Source organism: Macrotis lagotis, chromosome 1, assembly GCF_037893015.1.
Source record: "Macrotis lagotis isolate mMagLag1 chromosome 1, bilby.v1.9.chrom.fasta, whole genome shotgun sequence".
Taxonomy (NCBI): Eukaryota; Metazoa; Chordata; class Mammalia; order Peramelemorphia; family Peramelidae; genus Macrotis; species Macrotis lagotis.
In genome coordinates, this window is record NC_133658.1 from 23093672 (window position 1) to 23115332 (window position 21661).

Here is a 21661-nt window from a genome sequence, read left to right on the forward strand (position 1 = left end):
GGGTCCCAGAGAACAGAGACTGAACTAGAGAGGCTCTTTCAAGGCAGGAGCTGAGCCACCCTCTTTAGGTTAAGAGCCTCCCAAACTTCCCAAATGTAAATTAATGGACTAGATGAGCTCAGAGCCCCTTTTGGTCTGATTTTTTCTCCATCAGTGTCCCCTGGGGTTAGACTCATGGAGGAAACAGGACTGAAATCTAGGAAGCAAACTTGATAAAGGAGTCTAAGGCCACCAAGCACTGTGGGTAGGGGTGAGAGAAGGAATCCAGACTGAGAGTTGAATGGGCCGGGGTCGATCAGGAGATGAGTTTGATTAGCATCTTAAAGAAGGTGGTGGAAGGATAGGATTTAAGGGAGGAAGAGTTCCAGGACCAGCCCCTAATCCCTTGATTAGTGAATCCCTAATTGTTAGAGGCAGTTCCAAAGTGACATTCAGATATCAGTGAGTGGACTCCTAAATATTTTTTCTCAAAAAAGGGGTGTTGGTAAGGTCTTAGATCTCAAGTTGGAAGAATTCTCAGATATCATCTCATCCAAACCCTTCAAAAAGTGACTTGTCCGGGCAGCTAGGTGGCACAGTGAATAGAGCACTGGCCTTGGAGCCAGGAGTACCTGGGTTCAAATCCGACCTCAGACCCTTGATAATTACCTAGCTGTGTGGCCTTGGGCAAGCCACTTAACCCCATTGCCTTGAAAAATCAAAAAAAAAAAAAAAATGACTTGTCCTGAGTCTGTTGGTTGGTTCATGCCCTTCATTACCCAAGAAGACTAAAATGACATCACTGTGTTTGAGACAAATGACAGTGTGTCCCACTGTGGCTGGTCAGACCAATAAGAGTTCTGTCCTGAGTCACAGAGGTAGTAAATGACTATAGTAGGGTTTTAACCTAGGATTTTCTGACTCCAAGGCCAGTATTCTCTCCACTCTGCCATAAAAAGGCTCCCTTATATTACATAGGATTTCATAAATCCTTAGTATCCCTGGGAAGTCCAGTTCATATGGGGATCTGCATGGGTCATGTCCTTTTCCCTCTTCTAAAATGTCATTTAAAAATCTGCCTCCTCCAGGAAGCCTCCTGGGATTCCAGGCTCCCTGAACAGCTCCTCACCTCATTCCAAACAGGATTCACATTGTTCTTGATGACCTTGGTTCTTTTCTTCACCCCTGGAGAAGAAAGGAAGAGTGTGTCAGATTCCACTCAGTCATAGCCCAAGAGGAAGAAATGATGAAATGCCCTCCCCATGAAAAAGAATTGCCCAAAACCAAGAGGTCTGAAAATATTTCTCACAGTTCACCATTGAGAAGTCACATTAGAATGGTGTATCAAGTGTGTATTAACCTACTGTGTTTTGGAGATACAAAGACAATATCAAATAGTCCTGTCCTTGAGGAGCTTCCATTCTACTGTGAGAAAGGGAACAATCTAACTCTTCTGACTTACAAGATGGAGACCAAATTTCCAGACCTAGTATTTGAGGCTTTGCATCAGTTTGGTCCCCAGTTTCTCCATTTGGTCTCCAACCTTGACTCCAGGGCCGGTGATCTATCCGCTGCATCACCTAGCCACCCCCCACCCCACTTTATTCTTTAATTAAGAATATTTTCATGTCTCTCTCCATTCATCTATGTCTATCCCAGTCACCAAAATTCATTCCCTTCAGGGTGCCCTCCTAATCTACAACTTTTTTCAGGTCCTTTGAGAATTGTTGAGCTGTTCTGATCATTTTATGTGTGGTTCGTCTCCCTGCCGCACTCTCATTCCCCAAGAACAAGGACTCTACTGGTCTAGGTGCCAAAGAGTTACAACAGTGAATGGCAAGGTTGGACAATAGCTCGTCATTTCTGGTGACGTAGGAAGGGATATAACCTTCTGTGTTCCTTGTAGCTCTTCATGGTCCCCATCACCGGGTCTCTGGTCCTCCATAGCCTCACACACATAGACAAATGGGAGAAAGATTGGGAAAGCTTTTCAAGCCTCCTTCTTGATCAGTTGTACATCAACTTGGGCCCAGTCTTAGGTTCAAATAATGTCCTTTAGAAAGGGGCCAGAGGGGGCAGCTAGGTGGAAGTGGATCGAACACCAGCCCTGGAGTCAAGAGCTCAAATGCGGCCTCAGACACTTAATGATTCCCTAGCTGTGTGGCCTCGGGCAAGCCACTTAACCCCATTGCCTAGCAAAAAAAAAGGGGGGGCCAGAGTTTCTGTGACACCCAAAGAGGCCTGAAGGATTACACCATCCTATTACCCCTTAACATATAGGCAACAGGGTAACTCAATCATGTCATCAAGCATGTTAGCTAACCCTCCCAACGCTAAGCCATCTGCCCATTTCAGAAACATGTCATCTATACCATTATCCAAAGAATCAAAAACAAAGTTGTCCAAAACAGTCCAAGTCAAGTCAAGAAGCAGCTACAGGGTATGTTGGGGACAAAGAAAAAGGCAAGAAGCAATCCCTGCTGTCAAGGAACTCAAGTATAACGGGAAAGACAACAAGCAAACAGCTGTGTACAAACAAGATATATTGGAGATTATCTCAGAGCGAAACCAGTAAGATTAAGAATTTGTTGTTTAGGGGCAACTAGGTGGCGTAGTGGATAAAGCACCGGCCTTGGAGTCAGGAGTACCTGGGTTCAAATCTGGTCTCAGACACTTAATAAGTACCTAGCTGTGTGCCCTTGGGCAAGTCACTTAACCCCATTTGCCTTGCAAAAAAAAAGCCTAAAAAAAAGAATTTGTTGTTCAGTCATATCCAACTCTTTGTGACTCCTTTTGGGGCTTTCTTGACATTGATATTGAAGTGATTCATCATTTCCTTCTCCTGCTCACTTAACAAATGAGGAAACTGAGGCAGACATGGTGGGTTAAGTGACTTGTCTGGATCACACAGCTAGTGCTTTTGAGCTCAGGAAGATGAATCTTCCTAACTCCAGGTCCTGGTCTCTGTAATCTATGATACCACCTTAACTGTCCCTAAGGAGAATTAGGAAAGATTTTTTTCAGAAGGTAGCATTTCAGTTGGGATTTAAAGGAAATTAATTGATAGAGAGAGAGAGAGAGAGAGAGAGAGAGAGAGAGAGAGAGAGAGAGAGAGAGAGAATTTCAGACATGGGGTACAGTTAGCAAAAATACCTCCAGTTAGTGATGAGTGCCTTGGTCAAGGAACTGTGAGGAGGCCAGTGTCACAGGATCACAAAATAACAAGACTGGAAAGGGTGGAGGTGACTAAGTTATAAAGGAATTTCAAAATCCAGCAGAAGATTTTTTTTAGTCAATCCTGGGGGTGATAGGGAGGCATTGTAGTTTACAGAGTGAGTCAGATATAACCTGACTTGTCATTTGGGAAATCAACTTGCTAGCTGGGTGGAAGATGGCCTGGGGTGGAGAGAGACTTGGGACAGGCAGTCTCCCACAAGCTATGACCATGGTCCAGGTGTGAGTTTGTGAGGGTGGAAGTGGTGTCAGAGGAGAAGAGGGGGCTTACACAAATATGTGGTAATGGGAGACTCCATGGGACTTAACCAACTGGATCTAGGAAGTGAGAAATCATGATAAGCACTCAGAACCACAAAATGCTCCTTTCCAAGAAGCCTTAGATGGTGAAGATGAAGCCAAGGTCATCAATGGGATGTGAAAAGTCATCATGGAATGTCACTGAGGTCAGAGGACAAGGGAAAGGAAGGGAACCATGTCAGCCAAGAGGGTTGAGTGGTTCTTCCTGTCCAGCTGGCCAAGAAATAGAGATGGTTATCTGAAAGCAGTGTGTTGAATGAATTCCCACCCAAGGCAACTTCATTTCCCATCACTGAAGAATCACAAAAAGGACAAGGCCTTGCTAAGGGTAGATTGACAGGAAAGATCTCCTCACATTCTACTTAATTTAACTGGAACCCTAATCCTTAGGTAGATTAAATACCATGTAGGCAAGACACTCACTCACCTTACATATCCAATCAGTTGCTAAATCTCCTCAACATCCCTTCTTTCTATGTCCAGAACCACAACCCTAGAAAAGACCCTCATCACCTCTCACCTGGCCCATCAAAACAGCTTCCTCATTGGCCTCGCTGCTTCCAGACTATCCCCTCTCCCATTCTTCACAAAGCTGCCAAACTGATTTTCTTAAAATGAAGAGTTGATGATGTCATTCCTCAACTCAATAAATCCCACTGATCCCCATAGCATGGATATCAACTCCCCCTAGCAATTATAGCTCTTCCCAATATGGCCCCCGAGTGGATCTCCAGTCTTATACATCCATCACTCCCCCACCACAGTCCCCACTTCCATCCTCCCACCTTTGTATGGTCAATCTCTCATCCTTGAAAAGCTCCCAATTCTCACCTCTACCTCATAGTCCTTGGTTTCCTTCAAGAATCTGTGAAAATGGGACCTCCTCAAACAGGGTCTTTCTCTGGCTCCTCCCCACCCACCAACTACTAGGACCAGAACCACGAAGGCTACATCTTGAACGTATCCCACGGATTTGGATGACGTCTCCACCATTAATTAGACTGTGATCCCCTGGAGGCAAGGACTAACCCCAGGGCTTAGTACAGCATCCTTGACCATGATGGGGGAAGGCAGCTAAGCAAGGAGGCAGCCTGGTGATGTGGAAGGAGAAGAATTTGGAGTCAATGGACCCCAGGCCAATTCTCTTACTCACTTTGTGACCTTAATCAAGTATCTTAGGTCCTCAGTTTCCCCATCTTTAAAATGAGGGTAAAGGACTCCTAAGTTTTGTCCCTCTGTAAAACCGTGTGATCTCATGACTGATGGCTGCAAGCAAATATTACAAGGTGTCATATGGTTTAATCAATTATTCAGAAACTTTCTGAGGATGTAGGCCCTGAATGAGAGGTGGGTCTGTGTCCCTTTGCTAAATAGTATACTGCAAAGATCATTGTGAGCTGAGCAGTCTTTGGGGAAGGTTTCTTGATAGAGGTGGGTTTTGAGGGGATCATTTGGACAAATGGAGAGGAGGAAGGGTATTTTGGAAGTGGGAGGCATACTTGATCCACTGATGTACCTTCTTCTTCAAAAAAAATGCAGATCCAACTCTATCCATGCTTCTAATGAGGCCAAAACCCTCCATCTCTCAAGGCAGATCATTCCGTTTTGGGATTAGCTCTAAATTCCCTAATATGGGCAACCAAGCGGCCCAGTACATAGAGTTCTGGACCTGGAGTCAGGAAGACTCCTCTTCCTGAATTCAAATCCAGCCTTAGATATTTACTGACTGTGAGAACCCGGACAAGTCATTCAAACGTGTTTGCCTCAGTTTCCTCATCTGTAAAATGAGCTGGAGAAGAAAATGGCCAACCACTCCAGTATCTTTGCCAAGAATACTGCAGCTGGGGTCACAGAGCAGAGAGCTGAACAACAACAAATGCCCTATTAGAGTTCTGCTAAAGTGCAGAGGAATGTCTCCAAAAGCTTACTACCCCTTCACAGGGGAGGTGTTCAGCTGGAGTCTGCGTGACAGTTTGTCATGTATTTGTGAAGACTAGTCTTGAAAAGTAAGGCTTGGGTTAGAGAAGGCAATTAAGCCTTTAAAATTCTGCCCTTCTGACCATTGTTTGACTGAAGCAGAAATTCTCTCTCTCTTTTTTGTCTGAGGCATTGTGATTTGTTCAAGGTCACACAGCTACCAAGTATCTGAGACTGAATTTGAATAGACCAGAAATTCTTAACCTGGCATCTGTGAACTTGTTTTTTAAAAATATTTTGGGGGGCAGCTAGGTGGTGTAGTGGATAAAGCACCGGCCTTGGAGTCAGGAGGACCTGGGTTCAGATCCAGTCTCAGACACTTAATAATTATCTAGCTGTGTGGCCTTGGGAAAGCTGCTTAACCCCATTTGCCTTGCAAAAAAAAAACCCTAAAAAAAAATTTAAAAAATATATATTTTTTATAATTGCAGTGCAATAGAATTGACTTCCTTGGTAATCCTATATATTTTATTTTATTTTGTGCATTCTTTTATGCATTCTTTTGAGATGTGACCCATAGGTTTCATTAGACTGACTGCCAGAGGGTTCCAGGACACAAAAGACTGTAAGTCCTCTGAGAGCAAGGATGATTTCCTTTCTGTCTTGTATTCTCTTTTGGTATCCTCAATAGTACCTGATGTGGAGTCTACTGATGGATCTTAGGTCATTCTCATTCGGTCCATTCCCCTTTCCATGGGGATGCCCACTCAACACTTTAGGGACCCTCCTCTAGCTCTTCCCTAGATCCAAACAGAGAGGTTGGCATATCATCAATCAATAAACATTTGTTCAGTGCCTACTAAGGCCAGGCCCTGGGTTCAGTTCTTGGGGGGAGGGGGGAATACAAAAGGAGGAAAAAGCAGTCCCTGTCCTCAAGGAGTTTACAGTCTAAGGAGGGAGGCAATGTGCAAGCAAATCTAAACAAAGGAAGATGCATTTAGGAAAAATAGAAAATAACTGAAAGAGGAAAGATGCTGAAATGGAGAGGGACTGGAAGCTTCCTGAAGGAGGCGGGATTTTAGTTAGAACCCAAAGAAAGCCAGAGAGGTCCATGGTTGGAGCAGAGGGTGGGGAGAGCATTTGAGACAGGGGGACAGCCAAAGAGAAAGCCGGAGCTGAGCAATAGAGGCTCTTGGTGGAATAGGCAGGAGGCAGGCATCATGGGAACAGAAAGGTTGGAGCAGGGAGGAAAGGTAGGAGGGGGCCAGGTTAGTATGGGCCGTGACTCCTAAGCAGACTATTTTGTATTTACTCCTGGAGAGGGAACATTGACCTAGCTTGTATAATTAAATGACTGCTGTCAGCCATAATGAAATCTTTAACTTTTTGTTTCAGATTCAAGGGCAGGAGCCTGGAGTCTCAGGACCTCTCCTCAGAAGACTGTATCTAAGTATATAAAATAAAATACATAGGATTATAAAGATAACCTATTATAGTGAAACAGTCACCAAGATGTTTCTCTAAAAAGTCACAGATTCCAGTTAAGATTCTCTGCTATGATAAATGAATGGATGATGAATGAATGAATAATGAATGAATGAAAAAACAACAGACTGCCTCAAAATCTCATTGACCATCCCCACTCAGGCAGCCCAGAAGAGTGGATCAGACCAAAGAAACATTACAGGAAGACCCTCCTCCCCAGCTCTTACAGGCTATTTTGGGAAGCAGCGCATGAAATTCCATCCAGGGAATGCCGAACGGCCAGCCACATACCAACAGGTTGGCAGGCTTCATGTAAGAGAGCAGGGCAGGTGTGGGGGATGGGAGAGGGGAGGCTCTGGAGGAGACTGAGTACAGGGGAGCAGGAAGCCTGGACGTGGGGGAGCCTGGACACTAGGGAGTCTGGACATGGGGGAGTCTGGATACAGGGAGCTTGGACCTGGGGGAGTCAGGACACTAGAGAGCCTGGACACAGAGGAATCTGGACATAGGGGAGCCTGGATGTAGCAAAGTCTAGACACTGGGGAGCCTGGCTTTTTAATTTTGGGGTGGATTTATTAGTAAATCCCTAATTAAACTTCCTCTGTTGCTTTTGCCTCTTACATGGATTTCATCTTCCAGGACATTTCTGTGACCATATATAGTCACTGCTTGCAGCTGTGGTGGGAGAGGAGAGGAAAGCCAATCTCCTCTCTCTTATTTATTTTTTTAAACAAAGTTTGACTCATGACTATTGTTCTCTTTCTTCATTTTGATGGTTTCTTCCTCTTCCCCTTCTCTTCTCCTGAGAACCCATCCCCCCATTCCCAGCCTTCGTCATAAATCATCAGAGAGTGGAGACAGGGGAGAGACAGACAGACAAGACAGACAGAGACAGAAACCAAGGCAGAGAGGGAGGAAAGAGAAAGAGACGATAAAAGACGGAAAATGAGGCAGAGACAGAAGGAGAAAGAGAAAGACATTCAGACTAAGACAGAAACTGAGATAGAAAGGGAAAGAAAAAGAAAGATGGCAATTGAGACAGTGCAAAAGACAGAGACACAGAGACAGGCCCACACAGACAGAGAGGGGGATTCAGGAGTGCCAGGGAAGGTCTAGAGAAGAAGGATCACTCAATCACTTCTTAAAAAGAGTCTTCCCTGCTATATAGTGCCATCAGTGCTATGAAGACAGCAGGTGCTTAATAAATGCTAGGTGGCCTAAACAGTGGTTGCCATTCTTTGCCTGGCCTGCCACCTCGCTACCTCCATCCCTGCCTGCTGAGATTCTAAACCAGCCTTCAAAGCCCAGTTCAAATATGCCCTTCCACTACTACCCTGATTCTCTCCCCCAGAAAATGAAAAGAGGTCTCCTTCCGGGGATCCCGTACAGCTTGGCTGTTTCTCATTCTCTTCCGCACACCAGAGTTTTCCATTTAATTGAACAAACTTTTATTACCACCTGCTGCGGGGAAAGCACAGCGTTGTCTTCCAGAGTCTGAAGACAAAACAGTCTTTGGTTACCTTTCAGGAGCTCACTGGGAGAGGGAACCCAGATAATGGCATATAAGATATAATCAGAGGAATCTGAGTAGGGGGGAGCACGGCAGCTGGGAGATCGGGAAGCCCCCTGAGGAGGAGGCTCTTCAACTGAGTCTGGGGAGGCATAGAGATGCCAAGAGGAAGAGGGAGGCCTAGAAGAAAGGAGTGAGAGGGGATTGCTCGGTGCTTCCAAAATACAATTTCTTGGGACAGTCGGGAAGTACAGTGATAGAGCACCAGCCCTGGAGTCAGAAGACCTGAATTCAAATCCAACTTCAGATACTGTGTGACAGTGGGTAAGTCATTTAACCCCACTGCCTTATAAAAACAAAACAAAAAAATACAACTTATCTTTCCCTACCCTTAAACATATCTCTCCAGGGCATCGCCAACCACTCTCCTTCTGGTCACCTCAACACCATCCTCACTCACCTCTCTTTAACTCAACATGGTCAGTGAGATGCTACATCCCATCAAATTGACTCCAGAACCTTCTCTCAAAGCATGACACCTCCCCCCACTCAGAGAGCTGCCTCACCTGGACCTTGGCCCTCTCCATCCAATCTCTCCCCCTCCACCCCATCTCCATACAGCTGCCAAAGTGATTTCCTCAAAAGCACATCCCTACCCATGTCACTCCCTTGGAATAAGATGCAAAATCTTCCTTTCTCATTTCAAGTCCTCCCCAACCAGGTTCTGACCCACCTAGAAGACATTTCCTCCTCCATCTCTTAGAATCCTTCAACGGTCTGCTAAAGGGCCCTCTTCTCCATGAGGCCTTTCTTGATTCCAGAAACTCAAGAGCCTTTCCCCACCCCAAAAATCTGGGAGTGCATGTGTGTATGTGTGTGTCTCTCTGCCTCTCTCTGCTTCTTTCTCTCTCTCTTTGTCTCTGTCTCGGTCTCTCTATTCATCTCTCTCTGGTTCTCTCCTCCACATCTCTGTCTCTATCTCTATATCTCTCCATATTTCTCTCTGTGGCTGCCTTTCTGTATCTCTGTCTCTTTGTCTCTCCACATTTCTGTCTCCACACACACACACACACACACACACACACACACACACACACACACACAGAGACCTCTGTAGAATGTGAGCTTCTTGCAAGAAGGGATGGCTCTATTTTTGTCTTGCATCCCTAGTACCTAACCCAGTAGGTGTTAATCAATGTTTATTCATTGATTAACCCCTAATTCTGTACCCCTTTCTAGAAATTAATCTCCACAAGGGCCAAGATTGAGATGAATTCACAGGATCACCAGCTCAAAACTTGAGAAAAAAGAAATGAATTAGTTCAGAAATCCTTTAACAGGAAGTCCACGAAATGTTTTATTATGTTGGCAACAATTCTTTGGTCATTGATTTACTTTGTATTCCCTATACATTTTATTTTGTGCATTTAAAAACATACTTCTGAGAAGCAATTCACAAGTCTCACTAGACTGTCAAAGGGTCTTACACAAAAATGGTTAAGTCAAAAAAAACCACAGAACCTAAATGAACATATATGTTCACTTTTTTAAATTTCTGTTTTTCCTTCCTATCCCATGATTTCCTTTCTTTTCTCTTAATCCTAATTCCTCACACCCAAAATGACTAATATGTAAACATGTTAAACATAAATGTATATGCACAAGTGCTGAGGGGTGGGGAGTGGGAAGGGAGGGTGGAAAAAATTGTATAACTTATAAATACGCAAGTGGATGAATGTTGAAAAACTTTCATAACATGTAATTAGAAAAATAAAATAAAATATCAATCCAAAATGGTTAAGAACTCTTAGACTAATTCAACCTCTTAATTTTATAGAGAAAAGGAAAGTGACTTGACCAAGGTCATAACGGATTATTAGCGGAGCTGGAATTTAAATGAAACTTTTTCATATTCCCAGATCCCTCAAAGCCCATTATAGTACTTCATGTATGAAAATATGTTTAGTAATGTTAAAATGCATTGAAAATGAATGAGATAAAAGTTCTTTCAAGGAGGAGGAAAAAAAGTGATTTCTTATGTAGCCTGAATCCTTCCTATCCAGTGTCTTCTCTCCTGAGGGGAGAGGGAAGATAATTCCCAAGTCCCCCTTGCAACAATGGGATATAGATTTGAGGACTCTGATGAAGCCGGGACCCAGCCTCAAATATAAATCATCTGAGGTTGGGTAAGCCTGGGTGAAATTGGAGAGGCTGATCACCAGGAACGCAGTGAGAGGAATTTTTAAGGCCATAGTAATTCCCAATGATCATCGACCAAATTACAGAATCCCTCCTCTCTGGACTTCCTCTACCAAACCTCGGTACCCCACCCCACGCCTTTCAGCTTCCTTATTAGAATGTAAATGACAGTTGTATTCTCCCTGCTTGGCATAAAACAAGTGGAATAATAAATATTAGTTCACAGACTAAAGCAATTACAGATCCTTGAAGTATTGAACTGATCTGAAGCATAGTGACCCAATCTTAAATGAGTTTTTTTAGATTTTCCTTCTCAATTCTACCTTCCATTCTCAGAATCATTGAATGGGAAAGGATCTGAGGGGTCACTAAGTCCAAGCAGAGCCTTTACAACATCCCAGAATGTGGCCAGGAAGATCTTGGGGAGGTGGGAGATGGGACTGACTCTCAAAGCATCATGGGATCATAAGTCTAGACTTCCAAGGGACCTTAGGGGTCATTTGTCCAATATTGGTAGTGAAGCAGATAGGAAGCTGGACCTGAAATCAGGAAGTTTCATCTTTATGGGTTTAAATCTTACTTCTTACTAACTTTTATTTTCTTACTAATCAATTCTTACACTTATTAGCTGTATGACCCTGGGCAAATCACTTCACTCTGTTTGCCTCAGTTTCTTCATCTGTAAAGCAGCTGGAGAAGGGCATGACAAACCACTCTAGTAACTCTGCCAGGAAAACTCCCAAATGGGATCACAAAGAGTTGAACATGACCAAACTGATTGAAGTCCAACATTACAAATGGAACAATCCCACAGGAGTTAAATTCAAGGGTGCGAGTTTGAACCAAGCTTGAGAGAATCAACCATTAAATTCAATGTGATCTTTTACACCACAAAAATCTACAAACACTAGAAACTGGGGCACAATTTATTATTTTATTGATTGTCTAACTTTAGAAAGTGATGGAGATAATGTTTATAATGAAGATTAAACTTTAAAGTGTGTCCTCTATGCATTTGTCCCAAAGAGTCCATTAATAAACATTTACCAGCACACATAGCCTTGTTCAATGTAAACCCCAGGTAGCAAGTGACAAAAACATTCGATCTGTCTTCCTGAATCCACTCTATCCATGAGGTCATGAGAACCCTGTACAAATAAGGAAACTGAGGATGTTATTTACCCACAAAGAGTTAAAGACAACCAGAGAGTATGATGAATCTGTATGGTTATATGTCTCTCTGCCCGCTCACCAAGCTTGTGCCCCAATGTGGCATGGGAAGGGGAAGGTTGGCTTTGAAGATGCTTCGTGTCTATCACCACTCATTCCCACAGAATATGGGTAAAAAAAGGCAGTGTGGTATAATGAGGGCACTGATGTGGAAATTTAAAATCGCTATCCCTACTACTAAACTAAGTCCTTAAGATCTAGAGTTCTTAACCTGGAGTTTTATTTAATGCAGGGGTCTTAACTTGGGGGAAGATGTCTTTTTTTCCTTTCTTTCCCTTGAATTTCTATTCCAAGGGGTCAGTGGATAGATTTCATGAAATGCCTGAACTTGGATGAGAAATGTGTGTGTGTGTGTGTGTGTGTGTGTATAAGTCTGTGTATGTAAGGATATGTGTAAATATTCATATATGTATCTCTTTCCATCACCTGTGCCACAGGGCCTGGCAGATAAGGGGGGCTTCATAAATGCTGACTGCTGTAATTCATTTCCTTTGTCAGTCCATCAATAAGCATTTTGTTGTTGCTGTTGTTACTCAGTCACCGCCAACTCTCTGTGGCCCTATTTGAGATTTTCTTGGCAAAGTCACTGGAGTGGTTTGCCATTTCCTTCTCCAGCTCATTTTACAGATGAGGAAACTGAGGCAAACAGGATAAAGAGACTCACACAGTTAGGAAGTGTCTGAGACCATTTGTGAATTCATGAAGAGAAATCTTCCTGAGTCCAAGCCCAACACTCTATCCCTTGTTGCCACCTCACTGACAATCAATGCCCAGGCATTTGTTAATGGAAATTATAAGCCAGGGACAATGCTAAACAATGAACATACAAAGAAAAACAAAAGAGAGACCCTGCCCTTGAGGGAGCAGACAACACACAAACAATTTGGTGCCAGCAGGCTAAATATAGGATAAATAGGAAATAATTAACAGAGGGAAGGCACTAGAATTAGGAGGGGGTGGGAAAAGCTTCCTGTAGAAGAAGGAAGTTTATTTGGAACTTGAAGGAAGCCCAGAGACACTTGGATGGATTGTATTTGATTCATTTCAAACATTATCATGGAAAGGATTCTCCAGACTCCACCAGCTGGCCAAGGATTCATGGTCAAGAGTCTCAGCCTTGATGCCCAGGTCCCATCTGCCAGAGGTCCCCTAGTAGGCCATTCTTCCCGGAACTTTCCATTGGTTCCCAACAAGTAAACAACAAAGTTCTCTGATTGCCCTTCGAGACCTCGATAATTTAGTGCATTCTCTCTTTCTAGTCTCATCTACTTCATTCTATTTTATTTAATCAGACTTATGATTTCATGGAGGAAAATTCCTCCAACAAGGCAGAGCTGAGACTTTCTCCATAATTTACAGACTTAAAGAATGATTAGAACCCAGAAAAGTTAAGTGACCTACTGGGGATCACAGTCTAGATTCATCTATCAGGGGTGGGACTCAAACCCACATCTTCCTGGTGTCAAGGCTCCTTCCCAAGCCAAGCAGTCTCCACCCTCACTCACCTCCAGCCCAGGAAGACTGCTCACAGGCCCACTTCCTGCCTTCCTGTGTTTGCTCAAGCTGCTCCTTATATCTGGATCAGATTCTCTCCTTCTCCCCCTACCCCTTACTTCCCTTCAGAGATCACTCCCTGCCTCCCAAGGCTTCCAGTGGTCTATCGCCAAAGATGTGCTAGTAAATGTTTAACAACCAGCTTAACAACTCAAAAAAACTGCATGATTAAAATTTTCTCCATCACTTTCATAATTCTAATCAAACTGTCCTTTAAGTTTCCCACTTTTCTGAAGAATAAATGCTCCCACTAAAAATTTAACTATGGGTTCATACAAGATATGGCTCCAAAAGCCTTGACTGAATTAGTGGTCTTGCCCACATCCTACGTCACAGAGTATTGCTTCCTCCTCTTTCATTCACTTATTCTATGATGTTTTTATTGTAATTACTTTGTAGAGGTCATATTGCCACCATCACTGACAACTAAACTGCAAAAGGGAAGGAATAATGCGTCACCTATATCTCATGGCTCACCCAGAACTTAGCAGACTCTCCATGAACACCAGGTGTTTAACAAACGGTTATTGAACCAAAGAGAATTAAAAAGAATTCATTCAGGGGCTCCTACTGTAATCACACCAGAGCAACAGTCTCCCCCCCCTGGGTTTGGTTCTAGCAGGTCCTCTCCCTAAATCTCAGTTTCCTTCCAGGTAAAACTGAGGGGATGGAACTAGAGCAGGGATTCTTAACACTTTGGAGGTCATAGTCTGGTGAGGCCCATGAGCCCTTTCTCAAAGGAATGCTTTGCAATGAATAGAATTCAATGACAAGAGCTTTTTGAAAAACCTGAGGATTTCGTTTAAATCGAGGCCTCTAGATTAAGAACACCTGGTCCATAGGCTGGGCTGCCGCTAAGGGGGTGGCAGAAGCTGGGCAGTTTGGAGAGGGCGGGACCGCAGCTGTCACCTAGCCCCTCCAGGCTCCCATGGGCCCCCTGCCCCATGCCCAGGATCCCTGGGGGTAATGAGGTCTCCAGGTTAGGAATGCCCACCCGGGGCGGGCTCCGCAGTCTCTCTGGCCACACCGGATCCGGCTCCCCGCTCCCAGCCGGGACACTCTCTATTCGGGGATGTCTTCCACCTGTGTGCGACCCGGTGTGTGGAGACCCCTGCTCCCAGCTCCGACCTCCTGGGCTCTCCTCCAGCTGTCCCTCCCCGCTCCTCGTAGGGGCCCCGTTCGGGCGCCCTGGGTCCCCTGGGGTCCGATCGGGCGCCCCGGCTCTCACCTCGGAAAGTCAGGCTGGCCACGGGGTCGCTGTGCCGGTCCTTCCTGTCCACACTGGGGAGGTTGATGGCCCGCTGCAGGAGGCAGCAGAGCATGGCTCCGGGGTGCGGGGGGCTCGGCGGGGTGCGGGGACCCCGGAGAGTCCGGGGCGCGAGCGGGCTCTGGCTGACCCAAGTCGGGAGGCCGGGGGGGAGCCGGGCCAGCTGGAGCCGGGGCGGGCGGAGCTGGCGGGGCGGACAGCCGGCGGCCACCCGGGGCCAGTCGGAGACGGCTTTGCCCGGCGGCCGCGCCTGCCAGGGAGGAGGACACCGGACACCCTCGGGGCGGGGTCCTGACGGGACCCGGGGGGCGGAGTCCGAGGCGCTTCGCCTCCCCGGACCAGCGGTACCACCTCCCGGCGCGCCCCTTGGGCTGCCGAGACCCGCGGGGGGCCGTGGGGGGCCAGTCCTCCCCCAGGAGCTCACGGCCTTAAGGGGGGCAAGGGCGAACCGCACACTGGAGGGGGCCGTCACTGGAATAGCGGGGAGCGGGGAGCCGAGAAGGGCAGGGAAAAGCCGGGAGAGGAAGAGGGAAGAGCAGGGCAGCCCAGTAGGAACCTCAAACGGCGCCTGCTCCAGCCCCTCGTACTTTTCAGATAAGGAAACTGAGGCCAGCGTCAAAGGAGAGGCAGATGCGCCGAATCGGAGCCCTGCTCCTCTGACTGGATCCAGGGCTCTCCTGCTGCTGCCTTGGAGCAGAGCTGGGCTCGACTGTCGGCCTTTGGCACCAGCCCTGTGCGTCCCTAAACAAGTCATTGACCTCTCTAGGCCTCAGTTTTCTCTACCGAACATAATCTCGTGGCACAGTGCTCCAGCGACGCTTCTCTGCTATATGTCCGTACAGTACTTTGCAAAACTTAAAATACTGTCTCCCCTTGCCAGAAGTCCCCCAAAGCATCAAACAATACCAACGAAGGAGGATAGAGCGTGTCCCATAGATTCTGGCCACAGGTCTTGCCCAGGAGGTGAGGTTACTGGAGCCAGATGTCTACCGGTTCCCATTTTGGCAGCCCTCTGCCTTCAGTGCTACAAAGACCACTGTCTCTATGTAGCAAATGAGGAAAAGGAGATTCAGACGAATTAAATAGCCAAGGTCACACAGAGCAGAGGAAGATTGAAACCCACTTCTCTTGAATCCAAATGTAGTTCCCCTTCCCAGTCTACCTTTCTCCCGCTCACCTTCTGAATTCTCATATCCCTCAGAGAAGGACCACCCGATCTGGTATTTAACCATATTCTGCCCCGTCTATCTCACTAAGGTGATTCCCAGAGCAGGGTCCTCTAGGACCCAGCTCACAGATAGAGGAAGGATTTTTCATTTTTCGCTTTTCCTGAATTGTTGCTCCCCTTACCAAGGCAGAACGCAAACCTTATATATCTTAGGATGCCATCATCAGATCCCTGGGCGATTTAGAATGAGCTGAGTCAGAGAAATTAAGTTACTGGCCCAGGATCAAAAGCCCCTAAGTTTAGGAGGCAGGATTGAAACCCAGGGATCCAGACCTCTGTTCACTGCCCTAAAATGGCCTCTTACCTTAGCATCAGAGAGTAACAAGGCTTGGGGGAAGTGGAGTCAGGCTGGCTCCCAGCTCAGCCTCCCTGCACAGTGAGTGATGGACAAATGATCTGAATTTACAGCATAGTAAGACCAACCATAGCTTGCCCTCCTCTGTCAGAGTCTTTGAAAACACAGGAAACCCTCCATAATAGAACATCAAGGCAAGAGACCATCAAAAAATAAGGATTAGAAGAGACCAAACTCCAAATTCCTTGGTGAGTCTGTTCTTTGTAACTCTGAATTCATTTTTAAATAGCAACAGGATGGTTTGACAGGCCCCAGATAAACTCTAAAACCTATTTTATTTACCTTCCTCCTGGGTTGTTGTAACAGATCTCCCCAGCTCCCATCTCTCCCTCTTCAATCCATTCTCTAGAGAGTAACACAGAAGGCAAGATCATCTTGATGGGGGCACAGGGATGAGCATAAGAAGGCAATCTATTACAACCCTCTGTTTCAAGTGGGAAAACAAAGGTCTGGAGAGGACTTGCCCAAGGTGAGCAAGGTAGAAGATGGCAAAGTCAGGATTCTAAACCAGTTCCTCTGTGTGCTTTTCACTGCATGTTACTCCCCTGCTCAAAGCTTTCTATGGCTCCCTATCACCTTTAGGTTAAAATGCAAATTGTTCAGCCATATTCAAAGATCTTTGCAATCTGGTTTGAACTTTTGTTTCTTTGTTTGTTTTGATTTTGTAATGCAATGGGGTTAAGTGACTTGCCCAAGGTCACACAACTAGGTAATTATTAAGTGTCTGAGGCCGGATTTGAACTCAGGTCCTCCTGACTCCAGGGTCACTGCTCTATTCACTGCCACCTCAACCTTTATTTCACCTTACTCCCTCTCATACCCTCTCTGGTTCTTCTTCCTCCTCGAATTTGTCTAAGTCCTCCCCCATGCCTGGAATGCACTGCCTCAACTTTTCTTCTTTTTACCATCTTTACTCTGATCTCTCAGAGTCTTCTAATGCCCCATTCCATCCTTGTCATTGATTTGTCCCTCTGATACTTTTGACCTGTGTGACTTTAAGGAGGTCACTTCACCACTTCTATGGGTCTCAGTTTTCTCATCTGTAAAATGAGATCATCTCTGAGGTTCCCCTTAGACCAACGATCCTCAAGTTCCTTTGTATTTATATCCTATGCTCCATTCTCCAGTAGAATTAAGTCCTTTACAGGCAGGGACTGACCAGAGGGAAAGACTAGATACGGCAATAGTAAGAAGATAAGATTAGCCAAACTCTAAATTTTTTCAAAATTAAGATGGAAACTGAGTATTACCACTAATAATAGCTAATATTTATATAACATGTTATGGTTTTAAAAACTCAGTACCAGTAATATCTTGTTGATCTTCACAAAGACAAGAGATCTGAATTATTATCCTCATTTTATAGATGAGGAAACCCAGGCTGAGAAATGTAAAGTGTCTGCCTAGGATCACATCCTCCATTGACGGAGGAAGGATTTCCTCAGGAAGGTCGTCCTGAGCTCATTTTAAATGAGCCTCAAAGAGATCAGGAGACTAGCCCAGGGTCATACAGTTCTCAGATTCCAGAGCCAGTGACCCTTCCATTGTCCCACACTGCCTCCTAATGGCAGGGTTTGGATTCACTTGTGGCATTCACCAGTTGGTATCTGTCTCTGGATGTGAGGAAGCATCAACAACAACCCTTAGAAAAGTGAAGTCCAGGGGCAGCTAGGTGGCACAGTGGATAGAGCACCGGCCCTGGAGTCAGGAGGACCTGGGTTCAAATCTGACCTCAGACACTTAATAATTACCTAGCTGTGTGACCTTGGGCAAGCCACTTAACCCCATTGCCTTGCAAAAACCTTAAAAAAAAAAGTGAAGTCTGGACAATCACACTTGCAGAAAGGTAATTCCAGGGATCTTAGCAGTCATCTATTCCAAACCATACCAGAATGAGAATTTCCATTAGAATGCCAGTGAAAACAGTCACCTAACTAGTCATTGCTCAGATACCTCCATTGGGGGGGGGCGGGGCGTGATCTCTCAAAGCAGCACCAATCTGAGAACAGCTCTTGTTACTTTTTTTTCCCTGATATAAAAGCTAAATCTACTCCTCTGCCTAACACATTAATACACTTTTGGTGGAGTTGTGAATTATTCCAGTCATTCTGGAATCATTGGAATCATTTGGAATCATTGAAAGCAATTGATTAAAAGCATCTATTCCCCTTGGTCCCACCACATGGGATATATACTTCAAGATACCAAAGACAGAAATTTCCCATATACACCGAAGCGTTCAAAACAGCATTTTATTATGGCAAAAAAGATGAAATCAAAGCAGAGCCCAGCATATAGCAAAAGACTAGACAAACTAGAATACATAAACATAATAGAATATTAGCTTCCCCTAAGAAGAAATAAAAATGAAGAATCTAGAGATTCACTAGAAAGGACATGCTTAATAACCATGTATTTAGAAAGAAGTTATTGAGAGGATACACATCAAGAAAGGAAAGAGAGATTTAACCATATAATTTTCTAAATTGCCATTCCTGGATGAGAGTTTGAAAGGAAGAGATGCTTGAGATGTGTATATTCTGGCCTTCCTACACAGCTCTCATTAGTTTCAAGAAAGATGTAAGACATAGAGGGAAACAAAACTAGATTTCCATGCTGAGAAAGGGGTGCTCCAAGATTTCCTCCAAGATAATATTGAATTCAACTCACAAAGCCCCTCTGAAAGAAACAACAATGTAAAAGAGATCCATCTAACCTAGTCTATTGGAAAAACAAAGTGGATGAAAAATAAATATTGCTCAAATGATGACAGACAAATAAGACACCTAACCAATTCAGTGAATTGATCTTGGACAAGTACCACTGATAAAAATAGTAAACTAGGGCCAAAATTGAGTAGTAGGTCAAACTTCAGAAAAGTTAGAAAATTGTTCAGTACTTTCAATGAACCTAAATTACATACTACCCAAAGGGCCTACTCATTAACAACAAAATTCGCCCAGTGATGATGTCACCCAGTCAGTATCATGGCAAAAAATGGGGTCAGAATAAATAGAAGACTGTTGCATACTAAGACATATCTTCTTTTAAAAAAAAATATTTTGTTTTGAAACAGCACACATCTCTTCTACAAATTCATGAGTAGAACTAGAAATCTTTTCACATGGTTGGGGCTGGCAGATACTATGCTACGGAGGACAAACGACAGGTACAATTGAGCCATAGGAGGTGTTGGATGGTTGCCCAGAGAAACACCTTTATTCATGTATGCAATGAAAGGAGGGAGTGGCCATGGAAACTGGAGTAGAAGCCCAGCAAGGGACAACCTTGAAGTTCTGAGATGGTGGTCTCTGGACTATCAGGAACAAACACCAGATTTCAGTGTCCTGGCACAAAACACTGGCTATCTTTCCTAGTTACATCTGAGATGACATTGAGTTATTTATATCGAAGTCCAGAATGACCCAGGACCTATCAAAGGAGTTTGACTGTTGCCGAGGTTTCGGCATTTTATTGGATGAAGAACCTAGAGGGTTGTCCAGCTTGGGCCAGACGGCAAATATTGAGTAATGGGTCAATTCTAGGGTAGAAGAGGAGGAGAAAGAGAATGGGCTAATTATCTTCTGGAAATTGCAAAGCCAAGAAACAAAGGGCCCTATTTGTACTAGCAATATTCTATTAGTGTGCTATACAGAAGTGAAAGTTGAAATACAGCTGCCTTTGAAACATTAGAAATGGGAGGAGTCAAGATTTCTTGATTTTTAACTCTTTGTTATATGGTGGAGAATGCAATGACCCAAGTTTTAGGGATTTTGTGTAGCTATTTTCTGATACTTCTAAGGATCTGTAAGTTTTCCTTTCTTTCAAGATGGTCTGCTCTAAAGAGGGATGTGTTTACTACTGTCCTGATCTGCATCCTTGTCTGGGAGTGAGCCCAAGCCCTCTTTTCTATCCCTGAACTGCGACAAGGGTCCCCACTCCACTCTGGCACTAAGCTCTGGTGTACTAGTGTTTCTCCTTGCCCTGCGCAGCCCCTGGATCTGAGTATGAGCTAAGCATACTGACCACTTGTTCAACCTTGTTACAGTCTTCGGCCTGAGAGCTCCAGAAGCAGCTGATGAAAATGATAATGATCATTTAGTGGCTCCCAGGGCCTGCTCCTGGTTTCCCAGGGCTAGACCTCTTTTGTCTTACCTGTCTTCCCTACTGGACCCAGATGCAATAGACCTTTCCTAATTGTCTCTGGCTGGAAAGTGATTTCACTCTATCCTTTTGTGGGTTCTGTTGCTTCCGGAATCATTTTATGACAATATTTAAAGATCTTCAGAGGGGTTTGGGGGAGAGCTCAGGGATGAGAGAGGAAGGGAAAGGGAGAGGTAGAATGGGGTAAATTATCTGCTATAAAAGAGGCAAGAAAAAGCTTTTACAGTGGAGGGGAAGAAGTCGGAGGTGAAGGGGAGAGGGAATAACATACACTCTCAATTGGGTACAGCAATGTCTCAACCTACAGGAAAGTAGAAGGGGGAAGGAGATGGGGAGCAGTAAAAGAAAGGAGGGTATAGGGGTGGCTAGGTGGCGTAGTGGATAAAGCACCGGCCTTGGAGTCAGGAGTACCTGGGTTCAAATCCGGTCTCAGACAATAATTACCTAGCTGTGTGGCCTTGGGCAAGCCACTTAACCCCGTTTACCTTGCAAAAACCTAAGGGGAAAAAAAAGGAGGGTAGACTAGGGAAGGAGTAGTCAGAAGCAAAACACTTTTGAGGAACAGTGAAAGGACAGAGAGAAAATGGAATAAATGGGGTGGGGGGAATGGGATGGAGGGAAATTCAGTTAGCAATAGTAGCTTAAAAAATTTTGAAGCAAGTTTCTCATTTCTCAAACACATAGAGAACTAAATCAAATTTATAAAAATAAGAGCCATTCCTCAACTGATAAATAAGCAAAAGATAGAAACCATTTTCAGATGAAGTAATCAAAGCTATCCACAGCCATATGAAAAAATGCTCTAATTCACTATTGATTCTGAGGTACTACCTCATACCAATTAAACTGAATAGTAGCACAGAAAAGGACAATTGATGTAGGGGATGTGGAGAAAATGAGATATTATTGCATTGCTGGTGGAATTGTGAACTGATTCAACCATTCTATGGAGCAATTTGGAACTATGCCCAAAGGGCTATATCCTTTGATATCTATGTCTGTATCCCAAAAAAAGATTTTAAAAAAATTAAAAGGGCCTATATGGACACCAATATTTATAGCAATTCCTTTCAGGTGGCAAAAAATTAGGAATTTGGGGGTGTGCCCCTCAATTGGAGTACAGTTGAACAAATTGTAGTATGTGATTATGATGGATTATTGTGCTGAAAGAAATGAGAGTGTTCTCAGAAAAAACTTGGAAACACTGATGCAAAGTGAAATGTACTGTGTACCAAGGAA

The 21661-nt window shown here is 44.6% G+C and overlaps 1 protein-coding gene across 19 annotated transcripts in view; it reads right to left on the reverse strand.

The window, feature by feature from the left end:
• Positions 1-21661, reverse strand: part of DYSF (dysferlin) — a 256063-nt gene that overhangs the window by 220905 nt on the left and 13497 nt on the right. For 11 of the 19 annotated variants that reach the window (XM_074195810.1, XM_074195877.1, XM_074195844.1 and 8 more), the window contains exons 1-2: positions 14637-14758; positions 1109-1164 (exon numbers count right to left, since the gene is read on the reverse strand). In XM_074195810.1, coding sequence (XP_074051911.1) covers positions 1109-1164; positions 14637-14730 — 150 coding nt within the window. In that variant the 5' untranslated portion in view covers positions 14731-14758. Of the gene's footprint in view, positions 1-1108; positions 1165-14636; positions 14759-21661 lie in introns of those variants that run through there. The other 8 variants (XM_074195818.1, XM_074195853.1, XM_074195764.1 and 5 more) reach the window with 1 other exon arrangement.